We start from the raw sequence: 21,973 nt of genomic DNA on the forward strand, positions 1-21,973 counted from the left end.
CGATTTATCTGCATTGTCAAGCTCAGGCTCCGTACACCTATTGCGGGCTGCCGACGAGATCACAGTGAAGTGAAGCGTTTTTACTGCGGTAGCGTTACAAGCCCCATACGAAAAAATGAGTCGTGCGTCAGCTCATTTTGAGTACTGGAAGTTGCTGTCACCAGGCGGGAAGTGGAAATGTACGTTTCGTAAAATCTTCATTGCGTCCGTGTCACCACCTCTAAACACCTTCGCGCGAATATCTTGCCTCCATTTAAATGACCCGAAGCGATGACGGGTTATGTGCAGACACGGCTATAGGTACCCGTAAGCACTACCACAAAAGAGTGCCGCGAAACTGACCTTAACGTCATCAACAACGACTAATGTGACCGCTGTGGCAATACACAATGTAATTACAACATGACTAGGTGTTTCAGTGAATTTTTCCCGCTAAATTTGCGCTGCCTGCACTTTTCTTTTCACATTCCTCGCTTTTATTTTTTTTTTACCTCGCACACGTGTGGCTCGATGCTTGCAGTTCTGTAATTTTTGAGTAAAGCACATGTGGTGTACATTTAAATTTCGATCTGTTTCATGGAAGCACTACGTGTTTTGGATTCTGCAGTTTCGTTGCTGACAAAAACTGTTCTCTTTCACGGATCCCGTTCTCACGAGGGGAGCTAGGTCTACATCCCGTGCTTTCTTTCTGCCTAGTCATTTAGCCTCACTTCATCCTCGTCTTTTTGCATATCAGCACTCTGGGATTCAAGCTCGAGAAAACTGACTTCTCTCTTTGGGTGAGAAGACCCGAGAATTAATATGAGGCCCAGCACACGATCACGAGACGATCATCCTGAGTCTTTTTTCAATACCTCCCTTTTTCAAAACTGGACGCAAGTCGTCGTCTTATGAAATAATTTTTTTGTTTAATAATTCTGCTTTTTTGAGCTTGAACTTGGCCCACGTGCCGCTGCATGCTGTCTCGAGGCGCACAGACGAAGAAGCATACCACGCGCTCGGCCAGCCGTGAGCAGTTTTCCAGAGCTCCAGGGTTCGCTTGCAGCTTGCACCGAGGTCTCCAGCTAAGCCTAAACATGAGTGCCCGTCGTCGCCGCTCGGTCGCCGACAAGGAGGCCACGTCCTTGTTTGAAACCACCGCCGCCACCACGGTCGGGGACACCCAGTTCGTGACTGACCGCAGCGTTGACGCCACGACCGCCATGACGACCCGCGGCTATGATACGAGTCGCACCGCAGGGGCCACCACCGCGTACGAGACCGGGACAGTAGCTGGAGAAACCACCGTGGGGGATACCCTTGGCGTCTCCGACGTGGTCAGCGGCGTGTACTCGGACGAATTATTCTACATAAGAAGTAAGCTTTCACGACAATTTGTTTACCCCCCCCCCCTTCCTCCAGCCTTCCAGCCGCTTCCTTTTCAAGGCCCTTGCATTCCCTCCCGGCGTCGGACGGGTCAGCCGAGGCCTGATAGAACAGAGGTAGATGCTGTCATGTGGGCTAAGGCAAGTGTTAGTGAGAGTTCAACTGGTTTACAGCCCTAAATGTCTAATTTCAGATCACTCAACATTGTTTCGTCATCGATCTATTCATCTCCATCGAATAGTACCTACGAGAAAAGAAAAGATTGTGCCCGAGGTGGCCGGCCATCACTGGTTTTTACCCTTCAACAAAGAGAATCTCGGGCAAGCAAATTAGAACTTGAGGCACTTAAGGCCACCGCCCGGCGGTGATTAATATCCTTGCCCTCAGCCATGAATATGGCCTATTGTTTTCCACCTAGTGCGGCCTTCTGCGTTTTATCACTGGTAGTTCAATGGCAGAGGCAGCAATGCGACCCGTAATTCTTGTGACCATCTCGCGAACTGGCAAGCGCTGATCACGCGCCGTGCACTGAGGATATCCCACTATATTTTTCTCGCGCCCTGGAGCTGTCTCCGGACACAGCTGTTGAGGCGTTAGAATTGACGCTTTCAAGGTGCAGGCATTGGACGGCTCGCAATTTCTGCTCAGGCCCGTGGAGACGGAACTGCTTCCACAGGTCCCTTAGCCGTAGCAGCGCCGAACAAAATAGCGGCCCACTTCCTTTTCTCCCAAGAGATGCCGAGCAACATGTTCGGGTTCCCGGATTTCATTGGATGAAATGTGCCTAAGGGCGCTCCGTATGTGGTCAAAAAAATACCTGTTGCGATGGCGAGCTTTCGCGAAAGCGTCCTTTGCGCCCTAGAAATTCATTCACCAGGTCGGAAATTTGGGCACGTCGTTATTGATCCATAACATAAGAGTATCGCAAAACCAGGACGACGGACAAAAGGGGAGAGAACACACACCAACAACACAGCGTCTGTGTTGTTGGTGTGTGTTCTCTCCACTTTTGTCAGTCGTCCTGGTTTTGCGCTACTCTTATGTTATAGAAATTCATCATTCTAATTCTTTTCGCGCACCTGGCTTGAACAGGAACGAAGTCGAAATCGCTCAGCCCAGCTTGAAAAATCCGTATGCAAGACAAAATGCCGGGTAACTGGAGGATGCTGTGGCAATAATAATAACGAGTGGTCGAAATGCTCTCATAGGCCGAGCTGATTTACGGGGAGGCCACAGAGCCGTCAAGGTAGCTGACACCTTCACCGTACTTTGGCATTTGCTGCCTTTGATATCAGGATTCTCATCGATAACTTTTACTTTCATTTGTCTTATTTTTGTTCCTTATGTGGCAACTTCTGGAGTTTTTGGAATAAGACTTTTCTTTGGTCAGTTTTTCTTTACAGGCTTATAGCATTATTTACTGCTATTTAAGGTAATCATGGGTATATAGGCACTTGCAAAAGAACCAAAGGCGCAATGCAGAAAAACACAAATTAGGGGACGATCACACATCTGCTGCAACAATCCTACGAGCGCAGGTTTATTAACCGCCTTGACTGCTTAGAATATTTTCACTGTAATGATCGTTTTACAGTACACATTAAGAACCTTTTCTGAAAGGTGGCGGTGAGTGCATGGCACCCTTAGTTAAGCGGATGTGGTGGGTTTGTAGCTGAAGGGTGCGCTGCTGAAGGGCAGCTGGTCTTTCCACAGCGTCTTGAGCGTCTTGATAAGGTTTAAGGCTTCATACGTGGACGATGTCGATGGTGGCGCCAGAGGACGATGGCGAGGACGCAAAGGGAGCAGTTTCATCGTTCACGTCGGTGACACGGTGAACCACACGGTAAGGGCCACGCTAGTGAGAAAGAAGCTTCTCGGAGAGATCTACCGACGCTGCGAGACGGCGTCCATAGAAGGACAAGTGATCCTGGGTTATATTCGACTACCCGGTGAAGGCGGTCGTAGGCGGACTTCTGGAAAGCTTGAGAGGCATGGAACCGACTACGATCTATTTGGCACGCCAGCATGGCCTGGGCGATAGCGTCCCGAGCGTAAGCAGTGGTGGGGACTGCAAAAGGCAGCTTGAGTGTGTCCAAAGGCAAGGTGGGGCGCCTACCAAACAAAAGCTAGAAAGGGGAACAGCCTATTGTGTCATGAAGTGAAGAGTTATACGCAAACGTCACATAAGGCAAGGCTGCGTCCCAATCTCGGTGGTCTGGCGAGACGTGCATGGCTAACATATCGGTGAGCGTGCGGTTGAACCTCTCCGTAAGCCCGTTGGTTTGAGTATGGTAAGCTGTCGCGAGCTGGCGCTGCGTGGCACACGAACGAATAATGTCATTAACTACTCTGGACAGAAAATATCGACCGTGGTCGATCAGCTGTTGACGAGGGTCGCCATGGTGAAGAACGATGTCTTGTAGAAGAAAATCGGCGACATCGGTAGCGCAGCTGTTACGCAAAGCACGCGTGATGGCGTGCCGAGTCGTATAATCAGTTGCGACAGCGATCCACTTGTTGCCGGAGAGGGTCGTGGGAATAGGGCCAAGAAGGTCGAAGCCAACACAGTGAAAAGGTTCCGGAGGTATGTCGATAGGTTGCAGAAGACCGGCAGGCAAAGTGGAGGGCCTTTTTCGACGTTGACACACTCTTTCATTCAAATTCAAAGGTTGAACCACCGTGGCAGAGTAGAAGCGTTTCCGTAGAAGAACTGCAGATTGGGCTAGTTGGTGTAGATTCTTAGTAATGGTTCAACAGAGCAAACACACACAGACCAATAAGGAAACAAGACACACAGCGCTGAAAAAAAAACACAAAAAGCGCTGTGTGTGTCTTGTCTCCTTCTTGGTCTGTGTGTGTTTGCGCTGTTGAACCATCACTATGAAGCGTTTCCGTCTCGCGCGCCAGAGGTTTGAGTTCGATTCCCGCCTACTCTGCGGTTTCCTTTTCATTGCTTCTATCCTGTTCGTGCGGACACGCTTTGTCCACAACTTGCGTCTACAGCTTCCGGTGACGACACTCGTGACACAAGAAATGTTTTCGTATTAAAACAAGTAGTAGATTTGCGGATTGCTCGATTGCGGATCTCGCCGTGGCTTCTCTGTTCCGCTGCTGCGTATGCTTGTTAATTGGTGGAAGCGTTGTCGAGTGTCAGGTAGGCAGGCTTGGTGGTTGATGGTGCTTCTGGTGTAGATAGCTTTTTTTCAGAGAGGCTAGACTTGCAGTGGCATTGCATTTGGTAAAAAAAATCAAGCAAATTGTTTGCACGAGGTCCAGTGCAATAGCTTGAATGGTGTAAATAGAGTCTTAAAAGCCTGACCGGCATTTTCATGCACAGTACATGTGGGAAAACGCATATACCGGGTGTTTCAGAAGAATTTTAAATTTTTTCAATATAGGCCTTTTGGGACGAAATATGGCTTTGCGGTATACTGTTACCATTGTTGGCGGAGACCAGAAAACTCATGACTCGACTTAAGTAGCAAGCTGCTAGGTAAGTAAATCTAATAATTAACTTTTTAACGTGCAGAGTTAGGCGCCTAGTTGCAATTACAGACTTGTAGGTGGTAGATTGTAATCGTCATACCATGTTTAGAATTTCGAAAATGCGATTACCATGGGCGCTGTGGATCGACAAAATTTGGATTTTTCGACTAGTTCCGTGCTCTAGAGGGGTGTCTTTGCGTGCATGCTTTCGAAAGCGCAGGTACTTTTGAATGATTCAACAAATTTTTGTCGAACCACAGCGGCGAGGGTAATCGCGTTTTCGAATTTCTAAAAACTGATATGGCTACTTCTAAGGACCGGCTACAAATATCTAATTGCAACCAATTTCCTATCTGTGATAGTTACAGTCAGTTATCAGAAATAAATCATCCAGCTTACTACGTGACAATACAGCGGCCTTCTGGTGTCTGCGAACACTGGTAATACTATGCCGCAGAAGTAATATTTTTTCCCCACAAGACCTATTTTTGAAAAATTTAGAAACTGTTCACTGGAACACCCGGTAGTTTCACCGCTTGCCTCTATGAAGAGCACTCGAATTAACGGTAGGGTATTTCTAATGTATGGTACTTTCTCTTCGATTTTGTATGGACGTCGGAAACAGTTCTAATGACCGCAGGTTGCACTTTAAAGGCCGGTTTTTGTAACGAGGAGAAATAGTGAGCCATAATAATCACCATGTTTTGTGCAGAATCTCTACAGACGCTATTGGCTTCTCATAACTCAGGGTTGATTTATCTCCATTCATTCAAACGGTTTTCACTAATGGCAGCCAAGAGATAGCGCAATTTGCTGAATGTTTTGGAAGGGTACACAGCGTAGTTCGCTTTATAAAAAATGCTAATTGTAACGAGAGCGTTAGACAGGTACGGACACAGGAGAAATTTCGGCGACAGTTGTCTAGCACCTCAAATTTCAAATCATTGAATGAATAGGGAGCGACTAATTAGACCAGATAATTTGTGAATTCTGAGGTAGCAATGTGAGGAGATTTTCTTATAGTACTGTTTTTATGCGCACTAATGTTAGATACGGCAAAAAAACCGGCACTGCTCTTCATTTCGGAGAATCACGCTCCATTACCACCCGAATCAGATCCCGCCGCGATGGCTCAGTGGTTACGGCAGTCGGCTGCTGACGCGAAAGACGAGGGTTCACTATCGGCCGTGGCGGCTGAATTTCGATGGAGGCGAAATTCTAGAGGCCCGTGTACAGTTCGAAGTCAGTGCACGTTAAAATTTCCGTAGCCCTTCACTACGGCGTCCGTCATAGCGTGAATCACTTTGGGACGTTAAACCCCAATAAACCTATACCTAAAAAAATCATATAAGGCGCACCCACTTTGTTAATGCACATAACGTTATGTGAAATTAGAGCCATCAGCCAATAAGTGCACCTTAGAAGGTACAGAAAGTAGGTGGATAACGAAAAGAAAGTAGGCCTATTGATTCCTATAGCATATCAGTGTAGAGCGCATAAGAAAGAGGAGGCGCTAAAGCGACCGTGAACTGTCTTCTCCTCCAAAATGCAATGTTAAGCCATCCCAACTTTCTGTAGAAACTGGGGGTTGGTGTGTCACCACCTCTTGGAGTGGCGGTATCTGTGATTACTCCTTGCACGCGCGACAAAGTTGGTACCACGTTCCTGGTTTTGAAAACCACTGTGATATCAATCACGCTTGGCAACAATGCGTCATAGATTCACGAACAGGGCAGATAACACGTGCTGCTGGTGAAGCAGCTATGGGCTTCACTGCGCTTATCACGCCAGCAAGGCCCGGCTACCTTCAGGATGTATTGATTGTGAAATCAGTAGGAAAACGAGAGCACGAAAAAGTGGCGGCTGCCTTTGATGTCGTGGAGTAAACCTTAAAAATTATGCCATGCCCTGAGCACACGTCTACAGCTCTTCCGCAGTCCATAACATTATAGTTCGCACCGACTCCCTGCTTTTCTAAACCCACGCCAACCTCGAGTCAAACTGTAGTTATTCGAGATACGGAGTAATTTAACAAATTTTGCTGGTCACTGTTTTTCAACCCGCAATATCCGAGTGACCTTCTGAAAGAGTTCGGTTACAGTGACCAATTAATATCGTGGATACTCTACGTTTATAGCACAATCAGTCGCGCCGACTCCAGCGAGACCCTACTTTTGACAGCGTCCTCCTTGATGGGAACCTACGTCCCTTATCCGTGCCCTGATACGGGAGGAGCTGTCCGGGTAGGTCACACAAATCCTGCCAAACTCAAATCTCCCACCTGCCACAGCGGATCTACAGAGAATCATCAAAGATGATTGGTTTATTGGTTTATTGGGGTTTAACGTCCCGAAGCAACTCAGGCTATGAGGGACGCCGTAATGAAGGGCTCCGGAAATTTCGACCACCTGGGGTTCTTTAACGTGCACTAACATCGCACAGCACACGGGTCTCTAGAATTTCGCCTCCATCGAAATTCATGAAATAACTGCTTTCACCTGCGCCGTGGCCCCCACAGCGTGTAACCCCGTCTCTACCACGCCCTCCTACGCCGAGATTGCTTCGCAGTCAGCTTCCCAGTCTCCTCCGCCTTGTGCAGCACCTGTGTTTGGTCATGTGGCTACTGTGGCACCATAATTTTTCACTTCCCCGTTATGTCCGATACCGGTGCTCCCTTCGCCATGTGTGCTACTGCTGTGGTATCCGCGATCACATTTCCCGCGTCTGCCGTCGCCGCTAGGAAAACGAGGAACGAGGCTTTGGGCTATGCTTCCTACGGGCGGGCCTATGTGCGTCCATCTGATTCTTCCGCCGCGCCTTCCTCTGCCTTTCCCTCGCTCTGCCTCACCTAAACAATCCCAGGGGGCCTCTCGGCCATCTCCTTCTACTCGACGATGCTCCCCTTCCCCTTTCCGCCTAACGTCACCGCTTTTTCCCGCTTCTTCAGCCTTCGCTCCAAGCCCGGAAAACTAAAAGAAGCAGTTTTTTTTTTTCGGCCAAAGCTGCTTGATGCACGAACTGTGCAATTCCTCCCGGCGGCCCGTCGAACATGTTGCGAGTAATTACTTAAGGCTTGTGCGTTGAGGCCATCTCCACGGGCGCCGTTTCTTCCGTCATACATATCCCCCTGTGTTCATGCCTGCGCAAAGTGACTCCTCCATACACCAGTCCCCCCCCCCCCCCCCCCCATCCCACGAGGGAGTGTACAGCGCGTCTTCTCATCGATAACTAGCGCCTTCATGACGAATTTTTTGTGCTATCATCATGCGTTCATCAGCTGATTTTGGGCCGGGACTTCTTGTCATCGGTGTGCGCCCTCATCTCCTGCCGCAAACGCCTCATCCACATAGCCGACACAGATCTAGCCCCTGCTTCTCAATGTTCAGCTCTACATGGGCTCGCTGCAGTTGGGTTTGTGCTGCACCCTGTGCGGGAAGAGTTTGTCTGTCGTTACTATGGATTACGCTCTCTACGGCGATGCCTTAGTTATGCCAGCTCCAAGGTGGACCTCTGACGGCATCACCGTTTCTCTTTTTTCACCGGTTTCACCCGCGGTTGCGCGGTTGTCGCTGCACTGAACACTACAAGCCAGCCCGTTTTACTACCAAAAAGTGCGACTGTGTGCTTCCGTTGTGACAGCCTTGTTCCCCTCCAGACGCTGTCCATTGCGCCACCGCCACCTGATACGCCCCCACGTCGCTCGCCGCCGCCATTAGCACTGACCCTACATCTGAGCAGTCGACAGCCTTGATAGCAATCCTTTTACAGCACAAAGACTCCCTTGATGTTTGCACCTCAAATTAAAGACAGACCTCTGTCACGACCCATCGCATAGACACGGATGGCTCTACTATTATTCGTCGCTGTCCACATCGCGTTTCGTCATCAGAGCGCAAAATTATTGGCGATCAGGTTACCGACATGCTCGCGAGAAACATATCCAGCCATCGACGAGCTCCTGGTCCTCTCGTGCTGTTCTTGATCGGAAAAAAGATGGCTTATTTCGTTTTTGCGTTAATTACCGAGACCTTAACAAGATACCCGTAGAGATAACCCGCTGACTCGCATGGACGACGCATGGGACTGCCTCCAAGGAGGTGAACATTTCTCCAGTATCGACCTCTGCTCGGAATACGGGCAAATTCCCATGCACGAATCCGACAAGCACAAGACCGCCTTTGCTACCCCCGATGGTCTCTTAGTTCAACGTGATAGCAATGTCTTTCGGATTGTGCAATGCTCCTGCGTCGTTTGAGCGCACGATCGTTACTGTGCTACGGGGAATGAAATGGAAGGAGCATCGCGCGCTTAGGGCCAGGCTGTCCTGGAATAGAGACGTTCATTGAAGCGGTGGCTCACACCATATATAGTCTGTAAACTTTCTATAGACAAAAAGATATTAAGGTGGTTGTAGTCTTTAGTCCACAAACACAGGAAAATTAAGGCTTTCATGTCTATAGTCTATTGACCATATATAGACAAAAGAAAATTAAGGCTGTTATAGACTTTGGTCTGTAGATAGTTTATAGACTGTCTATAGACTATGGAAAATTAAGGTTGCTATTAATTTTGTCTATAGATGATGTGTTGACTGTCTACATTCAAAGAATTAATGCTAGTGTGGAGTTTTGTTTACAGCTAGTCTTAGACCGTCTATACACAAAAGGAAAATAAGGCAGTAATTAACTTCAGTCTATGGATAACCTATAGATGAAGGAAAATTAAGGTGTTATAGACTTCAGTCTATAGCCTATAAACTGTCTACAGGCAAAAGGAAATTAAGGCTTTCGTAGACTTTACTCTGTAGAATGTCTATAGACAATCTGTAGACAAAAATAAATTAAGGCTGTTATAGGCTTAGGCTATAGGTAGTCTATAGAGAAAAGAAAATTAAGGCAATTATACATTGGTCTAGAGGTAGTGTATAGAGTGTCTATAGACAAAAGAAAATTAAGGCTGTTAAGGTATGACGCCACCTTTTTCAAAATTTTTTTACAATTTTGACCACTAAATTTTTATTTCACATTTACCTTATAAAGCACCACTTTATATAATATTCAAAAGCAAAGAAGAGTGAAAAAAGCCATGCTGGCATTTATTATTCACAGAAAATTGCCCAAACATGGCAGTTATGCAAACACTCATAACTAGTTAATGAAGAATAGGAATTGTAAACTTTTCGGCACAGAGTTAGCCAACTAACCATAGTGTGCAACCAACTAGGATCTTTGCCATCCAATAATTGAGAAAAAAGTTATAGCAAAAATGCTTAAGAAAACAAAAAAATGTGTCTTTTTTGCCTACCTTCCTTGACATAAAACATGATTATATCAAAACTCACCATTCGATTTCATTTATCCTAGTTCATTGCACAGGCTAGTAACAAAGGAACTAGTGTGCAAAGTTTCATTGAAAAATATGTATTCATTTGGAAGTTATCACTGTTTGCGCAACACGAAAGTGCGAGAAATAAAGTTTTGAGAAAAACAAGATTAAAGTTTTTCAATCCTTGTAGAAACACGATTATGCCCTAGGAAGTTAAAATCCTCCAGGTTCATAGCTAGGGCCCTGCTTAGCTGACACGAGCTCTCTTTTGGCATGCGTTGCTGCCCGTCTTTTCTTGTGGAGATGTTTTGCCTCGCCCGTTGACTGACGCTGGGCCTTCATCACATGGTAATGGTCACTGGTGCAACATGCTAGGAGAGTGTGGTGGCCAGATTCAATGCCTGCTTCCCTCAACATATCTGCTGTACTTCTGCTGCCATCATTGAAGGACGAATCCAGTAGCATTCAAAGCGATAGCGTGAAGTGCGCGCAAAGTAAACAACTGAGTCGCTTGTAGCCATATTTGTAGCGTCTTGCATCCCCCTTGCGGAAATTTAAAGCAATGTTTAAAAAAAAGGAAGCCTTACAAATTGCTTTTGAATAATCTTTTACATATCAGACTAAAACAAAACAGAAAATTTTCAATATACGCCGCTGATTATGGCTGAGTTATCATTTTCTGTTACCAAACCACATCAGTTTCGGTTTCAGAACTGTTCACCACCTGTTTGAAAGTTGGCTATATCTTTTGAACAAAATAAGATACGAACATTATTCTTGCTGCAAAAGATTTTTGAATGTTTGGGAATTCGCGAAATATAAAAAAGAAAAAATGTCATTTTTACAAAAAAAAAACGATTTTTCAAAGGTGGCGACATACCTTAAGACTAGTATTCGGACAACGGAAAATTAAGGCTGTTATGGTCTTTAGTCTATAGATATGCTATTGACCATCTATAGATAAAATAAAATTAAGGATGTTATGGGCTTCAGTCTGTACATAGTTCATAGACCGTCTTTACACGAAAATATAAAGCGGTTATAGATTTCAGCCTATACATAGTCTATAGGCTTCCTGTAGACAATAGGAAATTAAGGCACTTATTACTTCGTCTATAGAGAGTCTGTAGACTGTAGACAAAAGGAAATGTCTAGAGGATGATTGCAGTCTATAAAAACTATTTAAAGCCTACATGCCATTTTTATAGGAGTACCCAAACTTATCCGCTATGTAACACCGCTTTGTGCACCAGGGACTTGCATTCAGATTAAAAGTTGAGCCGCGTGGCTTTACTCGACAGTTTTACTCCAGAGGTTAAAACGTTTAGGGAAACGAATGATAGTTCTCACCCATATTCACACTGATCGAATGGCACCGTGTCGAAGGCATTCCACTCCTGAGCTCGAGGTCATGGGATTGAATATTGGCCAGTAAGCTGCATTGGATGCAGGACAAATTCGAATACTTTCGTCTGGTACACGACTCCAGAACACGTGAAAGTGGTTGAAAGTAATCGGTAGCATGCCAGTATGCCGTTTGTCATTGCCTATGCGCAGCTTCGAGCAAGTAAGCCCGGCATTGCTATTCCTGCCATGCGGTGTATTTTAGCGCACACCTCATCGTAACATGCGGAAATATTTCATCGTTTTTATCGTCTATTTTTAATTGGGGCTCGGAGAAATATAGATGATGAAACTGTGCGTCCTGCTTGTGACATCTAGGTATTCGCTTTCGCTCGCAGTGTCCACAGACGACGACCGCACCACCTGGAGGGCCTGTTGCCTCCGCCTACTCTGTACTCTCCTACTCCTGCTGCTCCTGCTCTTCATGGTCGTCACGAGTGTCGTGTGGGGAGCGATGGTGGGGAAACGCATCGGTAATGTTACCACTTATCTGCCGCACCTCGGGCACATGTCTGGACCACCGGCAACCGTCACGTTGTTACCTGAGACCACGACAAAAAGCGACGAAGAAATCGAGAATATTGACACCACAGGGACCACAACCGCCGTTCCCGGTAGCGGTCATACTGCTACTACAACAGCAACAAAGACGGCTACGGTCACCAAGAGCACTAAGGAAACGACTGCGAGTACTATTACGGCGACAATTTCAACAGCCGCAACCGCGACCATTACATCTGCAGCCACATCGACATCCAAAACAACGACCACCAAGGACATTACGGCTTTGACAATCAGTACTAAAACGGCGACAACTTCAACGGCCGCAACCGCAACCACTACAGCTGCAGCCACATCGACATCCAAATCAACGACCACCAAGGGCATTACGGATTTTACAATCAGTACTAAAACGCCGACAACTTCAGCAGCCACAACCACGACCAGTACATCTGCAACCACATCGAAATCCACAACCTCGACGACTAATACAACCACTACTACAACCACCACGACTACTACTACGACTACAACCACTACAACTACAACAACGACCACCACCACTACTACGACTACGACCACAACTACAACCACAACTACTACGTCGACTACGACCACAACTACAACCTCCACAACTACAACGACTACGACCACAACTACAACAACTACAACCACTACCACAACTACAACAACGACTACGACCACAACCACTACCACAACCACCACTACCACCACAACGACTACAACCACCACAACTACTACCTCAACAACAACCACTACAACCACGACTACGACTTCTACCACTACAACCACCACTACTACCACGACCACGACAACCACGACCACGACAACTACGACTACAACCACTACTACGACTACAACTACTACGACTACTACAACAACGACTACTACAACTACTACTACTACAACCACCACTACAACTACGACCACAACCACAACGACTACTACGACAACTACTACGACAACTACAACGACCACTACTACAACCACAACTACTACTACAACCACTACTACAACTACGACTACAACCACAACGACTACTACGACAACTACAACCACCACTACAACAACGACTACGACAACTACAACTACTACTACTACAACCACTACTACAACTACTACAACCACAACGACTACTACAACTACAACTACAACGACGACTACGACAACTACAACTACTACTACTACAACCACTACTACGACTACTACGACAACTACAACTACTACTACAACAACGACTACGACAACTACTACCACTACAACCACTACTACAACGACGACTACAACCACGACTACTACGACGACTACAACCACTACGACTACGACTACAACCACAACCACGACGACTACTACAACTACTACTACAACCACCACGACTACGACTACAACCACGACCACGACTACGACTACAACCACAACCACGACGACTACTACAACTACTACTACCACCACCACGACTACAACGACTACAACCACAACCACCACGACTACTACGACAACAACCACCACAACTACAACTACGACCACCACCACTACTACAACGACTACAACAACCACAACTACTACAACAACTACGACTACGACAACCACAACCACGACAACTACTACGACGACTACGACCACAACCACCACCACAACCACGACAACTACTACGACGACTACGACCACAACTACTACAACGACTACGACCACAACTACTACAACGACTACGACCACAACTACTACAACGACAACGACCACGACTACAACCACTACCACAACTACTACTACAACGACCACAACTACTACAACGACAACGACCACGACTACAACCACTACCACAACTACTACTACTACAACGACCACAACCACTACAACCACAACTACCACTACAACTACGACCACAACCACTACAACTACAACCACTACCACAACTACGACAACGACCACAACTACAACCACTACAACTACAACGACCACAACTACAACTACAACGACTACAACCACGACTACAACCACAACCACAACTACGACCACAACTACGACAACGACCACAACTACTACAACTTCGACAACCACCACCAAAAAACCAACGAAGACAACCACCACCAAAAAACCAACGAAGACAACCACCACCAAAAAACCAACGAAGACAACCACCACCAAAAAACCAACGAAGAAAGGGCCAAAACCAGTGAGTACGAGCGATGACTTCAAAGTCGAGCTTTTTTACTGTTGTCTAATCGGTGAGGGTTGTTCATAGGCAGAGGTAGCCAGTGGAAACAATAGCGTAGTTGATGCTGTAGGGCACCCTGACGACTTCTCGAAACTGGACATGATCAAAAATGGCCCATTTATTTCTTCAGCAATGCTCGTATCAAAGCTGGCTTTTTATAATTGCACATATTTCAATTAATGGTGAAACACTTGGACCATTGATGCACTTTTTAATGTGTTTTTATATGTGCATTTTTGAAGCAAAGCTATTGCACAGGTGATAACAGGTGCCTGGGCGATTTTTTTAATGGCAGATTGAGAGAACCTGGTGGGCAAACGAAGAACATAGTTTGTAGCACAGCAGTCCAGTCCGTTCATATCAATGCACCTTATATAGAACACGCACGTCGCAGACCAGGTGCGCCCCTCGAACTATTGGCATGCAAGCTGCATAAGATTATCACCGTGAGTGAGGGCACGTGGATGAAGTGCCATTGTGCCATTTTTGGCCGCAAGACTACCAACCTCATCTATCGCTACACTATGAGCAGACGAATAGGGGACATCAGGGGCCGGTTAAACTGTGTTTACAAAAAGCCAAGTCTGATGTCACGGAGGGCATAACGGAATATTATTTCATGTTTTTGCCAACGAGAGAAAATAAATTGTTCGAAAAAAGAGCCGAAAAAAAGAAGCATGTGACGGGAGATACGAACCCCTGACTTACGTAAATCGTGTACAGTGCTCTATCTAATCTGCCTAGGGTGGCGTATATCTGGATTTATAATTTTAAGGTAATGCTAAGTTGGGATCTAGCGAACACTGGTGGACGTTCTCAAGTTCAGGCTGCAGATAACACACATTTGTTTGATAGCAGATGGTGAGAGCCGTCGCTGTAGAAAAGATGACAGACGACCGTACGTGTCATGAGGATGTTTCACGGTTCTAATCCAATCAGTGGCAAGTTTTTTTCTTCTTTTAAACTACCTGTTACCAAGGTAATCATTCAGATGATTTTCTCTCACCTGGAAATATTCTCTATAGCGCTCGCATCGCGCACAGTTCTTGAACAGACACCTCATAGCAACCTCTAAGTTTTAGAGGCAACGCTTGCATGAAAGGCCTTCGAGCAGGGAGGACATGACCTCCTTAACTCGAAACTATAACCTGCTTTCTAAATTCATTTTTAAATTTCATGGTGCGCACTAGTCGAGTGTTGTACACAAACATGACGCAGGCTGTATATTCCCCTATGCTTGCAGCGACTTCATACTGTTGACTTCTTCCAAAGCATAGTTTAACCTAAGCTCGCGCAATCTAGTTTGCTATTACATAGCAATGGTCTCGGCTCCGCCAGTCTTGATGTACCAAACGAGGGTTCTTGACTAGGACCGCTTTCACCTGCATTTGTGATAAAGTTGCACTTGACACTTGGGGCATACCAACACGTATGTCTGCAGCTGCGGTGGGTCGAGAAGCAGTTAAACTGACTCAAGTAGGCCACACTTAACGTAACTACTTTACGAAGCAGAAGGCGAGACAGCCGCTGCCGTAGCTCAATTAGCAGAGTACCGCACACGACATGCGAAGACCGTGGGTAAGATTGGCGTTGGTGGCGATCAGTTATCTTCCACGCTTGACCACTTGTCTTATACAAACGATGTGTTTTCCGTGTTGTAAGCAAAAACAGTACAAAATGAAATTAACTCTTTCATATGCCCGCTGTAGCCTCAGGTTCTGAGCTGTGAGGAAGCTGACGAAAAAAAAGTTGAAAAAAAAGACAGTCTGCCGCTGGACGTTCACGCAGTTAGTCACTTTCGAAGAACTCCTATTCGAGCTACATGATGCATCATGCTTGACACAGAAAACAACAGCGCCTACAGTGAGCAGCACAATAGAAGAACAAAGCGGCCGAGGAGCTTCCAAATATAATGAAAACGAAGGCATGCGTCGCAGAAAGACTTCACACATTCAACAAAAAATTAAGGGGGGCACTTTGTTGACTTAGTGCGCTGAGGTGAAAGCCTTTAGCGCGGTGTTGCTGCTTGTGTCAATGATGTGTGGTTAAGATGTTAATTAAGTACACAATTGTTTGTGAATCCTAAACGCTGAAGGCACTAGAGCGCGTTTGGGAAGCATCCTTCTGATTCGACGCCTTCGGCGATATTTATGCGGCATGCCAAGGGTCAGAGGTTGTGGGTTTGAATCCCGCCTGCGGCAGGGTTTTCTGCTTCCTAATCAACTATATTTAGGCGATAAATATTTAAGCTATTAATTTCAGATTAGAGAACACTACAAATTGAAAAAATGAAGCATCTCCATGTGCTCGATAGTTTCGGTAGCTGCTGGACGAGCCCCTCATTTCCCCTTCCCTTGTCTGGTCAAATGTTTACGTGAATCCCCCGAGGAGGAGTAAATTTGTAATAAGGGAGCGGTGGTCCCGGGTTCGAACCCTGAACCAGGACGAATTTTTCTTTAACTATGAAGTTTCTGAGAAAGCTGTATAGCTTTCCTTTGTAGCCTTATGGCTGCGCTTGGGTGGATGCCAATGAGTAATTACTCCTTCCCTTGTCTGCTCAATAGCTGAACGAGGGCCTCAGTTCTGGTAGCCTTGATAACATAGGTAGCATAAGAGGGTTTTCGCATAGATTCCGCCCTTACCATTCGATGACGTTCCGCGTCATCGGTAATGCGCTAGCGGTAATACAGGACGTACTATGTCCGCTGATATTGACGAGGGTGGCGCTGGTGAAAACGCAATCAACAAAAGATGACGGAAGTACTTAAGCTTGCCCTCTTCTTTCTCCCAGAAGAAGACAAGTTCTCTTGTCGAAACGTTGACGAGAGCCCCGAGGTTCTCACCTTCCTTGTTCACTTTGAGATTGCACACAGCGTTAGGTTACACTCAGCATGAGTGCCCCGAAAGCAGAAGATCGTACAACCATCGCCTTAGCTAAGTTTGTTGAGCATAATAAACAGACTCACACAGCGCTACGGAACGAGGACAGAAGGAACACGAAAACACAGGACGGGCGCTGTGTTCGTGTTCCTTCTGTCCTCGTTCCGTAGCGCTGTGTGAGTCTGTTTATTAAGTATGAACCAACTAGCCCACACCAGAATCATCTTACTTGTAGAGCATCGGACGCAAACTTCGGAGGTTGTGGGTTCGGAAATCATCGGCTGCTTGTTATTGTTTTTCGCCTTATTTCTAATCAATTTTCTCTCATAAAAATATAACTAGACAAATCTCCCATTCATCAACACCAAAAATTAAAAAGAACAGAAATATTCAGTTTGTACTCCATGGATTCGGCGGCTGTTGGCTTCCTTCGCATGTATGGTATAATGAGCCCCTCATTTGCATACATAATTATATTTACATATATAAAATTTGACTTCCATGTGAGAATAATTGTGGCCATCTGCAGCCTTAAGTACCTGTCTAGAAGTAATGAAATAGCAAATACCGGAAACAACGTGCCTGCTAGAGTTATACAAAATGGAGTTGCCTAGGCCGGCTGCAGAATATAAAGTGGCAAGTTAAGCGCGCTCACTGAATGCAATAAAATTACTTTTATTCATGTTAGCTAATAAGGTGACTGACGACGACGGTTATCTGATCAAATTGTGTCCGCCTGACCGCCTAGCTAGGTGTGAAAACGGCTATCACGTTTCGCTTATCTTTCGTTTTTGAAAAGTGCAGCTGGACTTTTTAACAACCTTTAGCGGGCTTGTGTGGTGAGAATTGAGAATACGTAAATGCACTCGTAGCCTTTACCCTGCCGGTCGCTTCTTGTGTCGCTGCTATTATCGCATGACTGTTCGAAATACTCCGCACAAATATGGATGCGAACGGCTCTTTGTTGAGTGTTCAGACGCCTGCAGCTTTGGACTTCATAGATTCCCCACCCACAAAGAAATCCGCGTAGATTCTTTGCAAAATCGTTGGTATAAAAAGTCTGTACGGCACGGCGAACCTTGTGCACTTTTTTCATGCCGTAGTCGCGATATCTGCGCACGACGCAACCGTGACGTCTTAGACCATAGGCATGTATTCTGAATTGTGGATGTTTTTTTTTTTCCTAGCCGAGCGGCGATCACCCTGCGCTACAGGGATCGTCGAAGTCGTTCAACCTTTTAACCGCGAAATTACTTCCCGATTGCCATTCGAAAATCGCAAATTTTTAAGCACTTATAATTGTTTCTATTTTACAGTTGTTCTTAAAATATAATACCACGCAATGATTTTAAAAAGCGAAAGCTACTCTTGAGGAAAGCTTTCCCTCAATTCGTGCAACATAACTGCGCCTTATTTGTCGGACCCGATACGTTGTAACAATGTACAAAATTAATTGACGCTGCATCGTCCTAACACCAACACGGTTTCATTATTAGTACTTAACGTGCCCTACCCAGCGCGTCGCCGTCGTCATCGTCGCCCCCATCGTCATCTCAAGCTGTCTTCAGCTCGCAGAACCCAAGTCAGAGTAATTCTCGGAAACAATTTCTATATCGTCAGTAACGTCGCTCTTAGAACTGCTCCAAATAACAGCTCTTTTTCTGGCACATCGTCGCCACCGACATTCATGTGGGGCGCCATTACGAAGTTACTGTTGCCAGGCTTAAAACAAGCCCTAAAGTCCAGAAAGGCTTTTTTTATCATGAAAGGTCTTTGACGGTTGGAGCAGCGCAACATCGCACCGGAAGAGTTTTACGTTACTCATCACTGGCGATATCGGTAGAGCCTCCCATAACGACTAGTGCTCGGGTTTGGCGGTTAAAATGGTTAACTAACTCTAGCGCCCTCAACACTATTATTGAAACAGCTCGGGGTTAGTGGTTCAAAGGGTTAACAAACGCTTATGCCCTCAACACTACAATCGACGTGTTTTTTTAGCTATTTTACCCTTACCCGGAGCCAGTTTCGTGCTCTCAGATTGCGTATGTGTTCATCCTCTTAGCGAGCACGTAAAGTAAGCTGTCCTCAGCGCATCTGGAGCAGTGAGGACATTGTAGTCGAATGCGGTTTGAATATGCTGGAGTCGCTGTTGCAAAGAAAAAACATCTTTTTCTCTGCAGTGCCTTCCGGTTGATAGGTACCTCTACTACTGTGACAAGAGCAAGTTCGGATACTACTTCCATGACAGACTCAAAAGATGCGTCTCGACTACAAAATACCTGCACTACATTTGCCACTGCAATGGCAACCGGTTCCATTACGCGCACGAGTGCAACAGGTGGTGCGAGCTACAACCGACGGAAATTAAATGCATCCAACCCAAGTACTTCGCACCCTGTGATGGGACTAAACTTGAACCCGACTACTATTTCCTCGACACCAGGAGGCAAGTAGTCAGCCTGAACTATGATTCTCCGCCCTAAGCTACACTATATAGCATCATAGCAAAGCACCACCGAGTTGCATGAATTTTACTTGCTTTCTTGCTGCCGTGTGTGTGTTGCAGACTTGCAGTCGTTCTTAGCGACGCGCCAATAAGTGATCCTGACGAGATTTTCAGTACCGCTTCAGTGATGCAGGTCACTGAGTGTCTGTATAATATTGGTAGCGAAGATGAGGCAATACGGGGAGCAACGGAGGTGTACATCATTACAGCCCGGATAGACTTAGATACACGGTCGGTTATCGGCAACGCCTCCTGCAGAGAAGGGTGGCAATGCGGCCGTTTCTTTCGCGAGGTTTGTCAGTGCGATCGTTTTAGCCCGTGGCCCTCCGGCGGTAGGAACACGGAGCCTCGCATGCTGGATAGTATACAGGGTGTTTCACCTAAGACTTTCTGCAATTTTTAAAAATAAGCTATTTGAATTAGATGCGCGCTTTTTCTGGCATAGCATTGTCAGTGGTGTAGTACATCACAATGCAGCTAAGCCGTGCTAACTATCAGGCTTGTTAACCAATATTTAATAGTTAACTATTAAACTATTACCGTTGGGCTCCTTAATTATTGAGAGGCATGTAGCCCACCGTAAGTAATGTCCATATCCGTTTTTAGAATTTCGAGAACGCGATTATCCTCGGCGCTGTGGCCCAACAAATTTCGCCTACATCGCGCCAAAATACATGTGGTTTGAGAAGCTTGCAGGCAAAGCAACCTCTCCAGTGAACCTAACTCGTCGAAATAGCCAAAATTTGTTGGGCCACAGCGCCGAGGATAATCGCGTTCTCGAAATTCTAAAAACGGATATGGACATTACTTACGGTGGGCTACATGCCTCTCAATAATTAAGGAGCCCAACGGTAATAGTTTAAAAGTTACCTATTAAATATTGGTTAACAAGCCTGCTAGTTAGCACGGCTTAGCTGCATTATGATGTACTACACCACTGACAATGCTATGACAGAAAAAGCGCGCATCTAATTCAAATAGCTTATTTTTAAAAATTGCAGAAAGTCTTAGGTGAAACACCCTGTATACCCCAGCAGCACAAGTAATCGGCCCAATATTCGTAATGAATGGTTTCACTGATCTCCTTTGCAGGACCACCCTTTTGCAATAAATTTCCAATACTGGGCCTATTAGATGTGCTGGTGTGGTATGGTGTGGTATATCAGCATTTATCCGTACCTTGTGCAGCTCTTTTAGGGAGTAAAAGTACTCATATCGGAATATTTTTTCCTTTATTTGTTCCTCAGACAGTGTCTAACAGGAAGACAAGGCTAAAGGCTAAGAGCCTGACGAGGCCTTGGCCCCTTGTACAAATTTTTGCAGCAACGAACAGAACTCAGGCATAATACTTCGGTCAGTTGCAGGGAAACAGTGTAAACAATTCTATAAAAGGCAAAATTGTACCGTCCTGTACATCAGTCTCAAATGATCCAAAGTTGTACGAAAATGCGGCTTCAGTAAACATATCCAGGTTTGCATACAAAGGGCACAGGCAATAAGAAATAAAGTGCGAAACCAGCGCTACAAATGCATCCAAAGGGCAAAGGCAATAGGAAACATCAAGTGCGAAACCAGCACTACATATGCACGCCAATGTGCATCTCTTTTTGTCCTTTAATGGTTGTTCAGTACAACCGATGTGCGAACAAAAAAAACATCAGCTTACTCACGTGCAAGAGTGGAATAAAGTGCCTTTATTGACAGGTACAACTGCGGCACATTATTGTGTTGGTAGCGCGGCGAAAATTTGTTAAAGGTGCACTGAAGAGGAATCTGAACTCGTCTTTTTGCCGCGGGAACTCGATCTACACGTTCCGAGCATTCTTAGAAACTTCAATTTATTGCCCTGTGTGGCTGATTTTCCTAATTAAATCGAATTAACGTCCGGCTCCCGCCTTTTTTTGTAATTCTCCCTCGTACGGTGGGCGGAGTCGACCAACGCGTGGAGTGCCTTTCAGCCAGTCCCGCGGCGGCTTGCCGCTCTGCCATCGGCGGACTAATACGTAGTAGTCCGCAGAAGCAAATAGTCCGCGCGTATTTTTATTTCTGTGGGCTCATTGTGCGGCTATATTATCTGCGAATGAAACTATTTATTCACGGAAACCTAAAAAACAAAATAAAGCGAAAGCAAAGCCTCCACGGAGCTGGCTGCAAGGCACTTCACGCGTTGGTCGACTCCGCCCACCGTACGGGGTGAATTAAAAAAAAAAGACGGGAGCCAGACGTTGATTCGATTTAGTTAGGAAAATCAGCCGCGCAGTGCAATAAAT

The 21,973-nt window shown here is 45.9% G+C and overlaps 1 protein-coding gene across 1 annotated transcript; it reads left to right on the plus strand.

Annotated features, from left to right (window-relative positions):
* Window positions 1-1,076: 1,076 nt before the first annotated feature.
* Window positions 1,077-19,680, plus strand: LOC149329279 (uncharacterized). Its single transcript, XM_089559219.1, has 4 exons — window positions 1,077-1,356; window positions 12,569-14,275; window positions 17,109-17,191; window positions 19,378-19,680. Exons 1-4 carry the CDS (start codon window positions 1,077-1,079, stop codon window positions 19,678-19,680), a joined length of 2,373 nt encoding a protein of 790 aa, XP_089415345.1.
* Window positions 19,681-21,973: the final 2,293 nt, after the last annotated feature.

Source organism: Amblyomma mixtum, chromosome 9, assembly GCF_055824585.1.
Source record: "Amblyomma mixtum isolate Tamu chromosome 9, ASM5582458v1, whole genome shotgun sequence".
NCBI lineage: Eukaryota > Metazoa > Arthropoda > Arachnida > Ixodida > Ixodidae > Amblyomma > Amblyomma mixtum.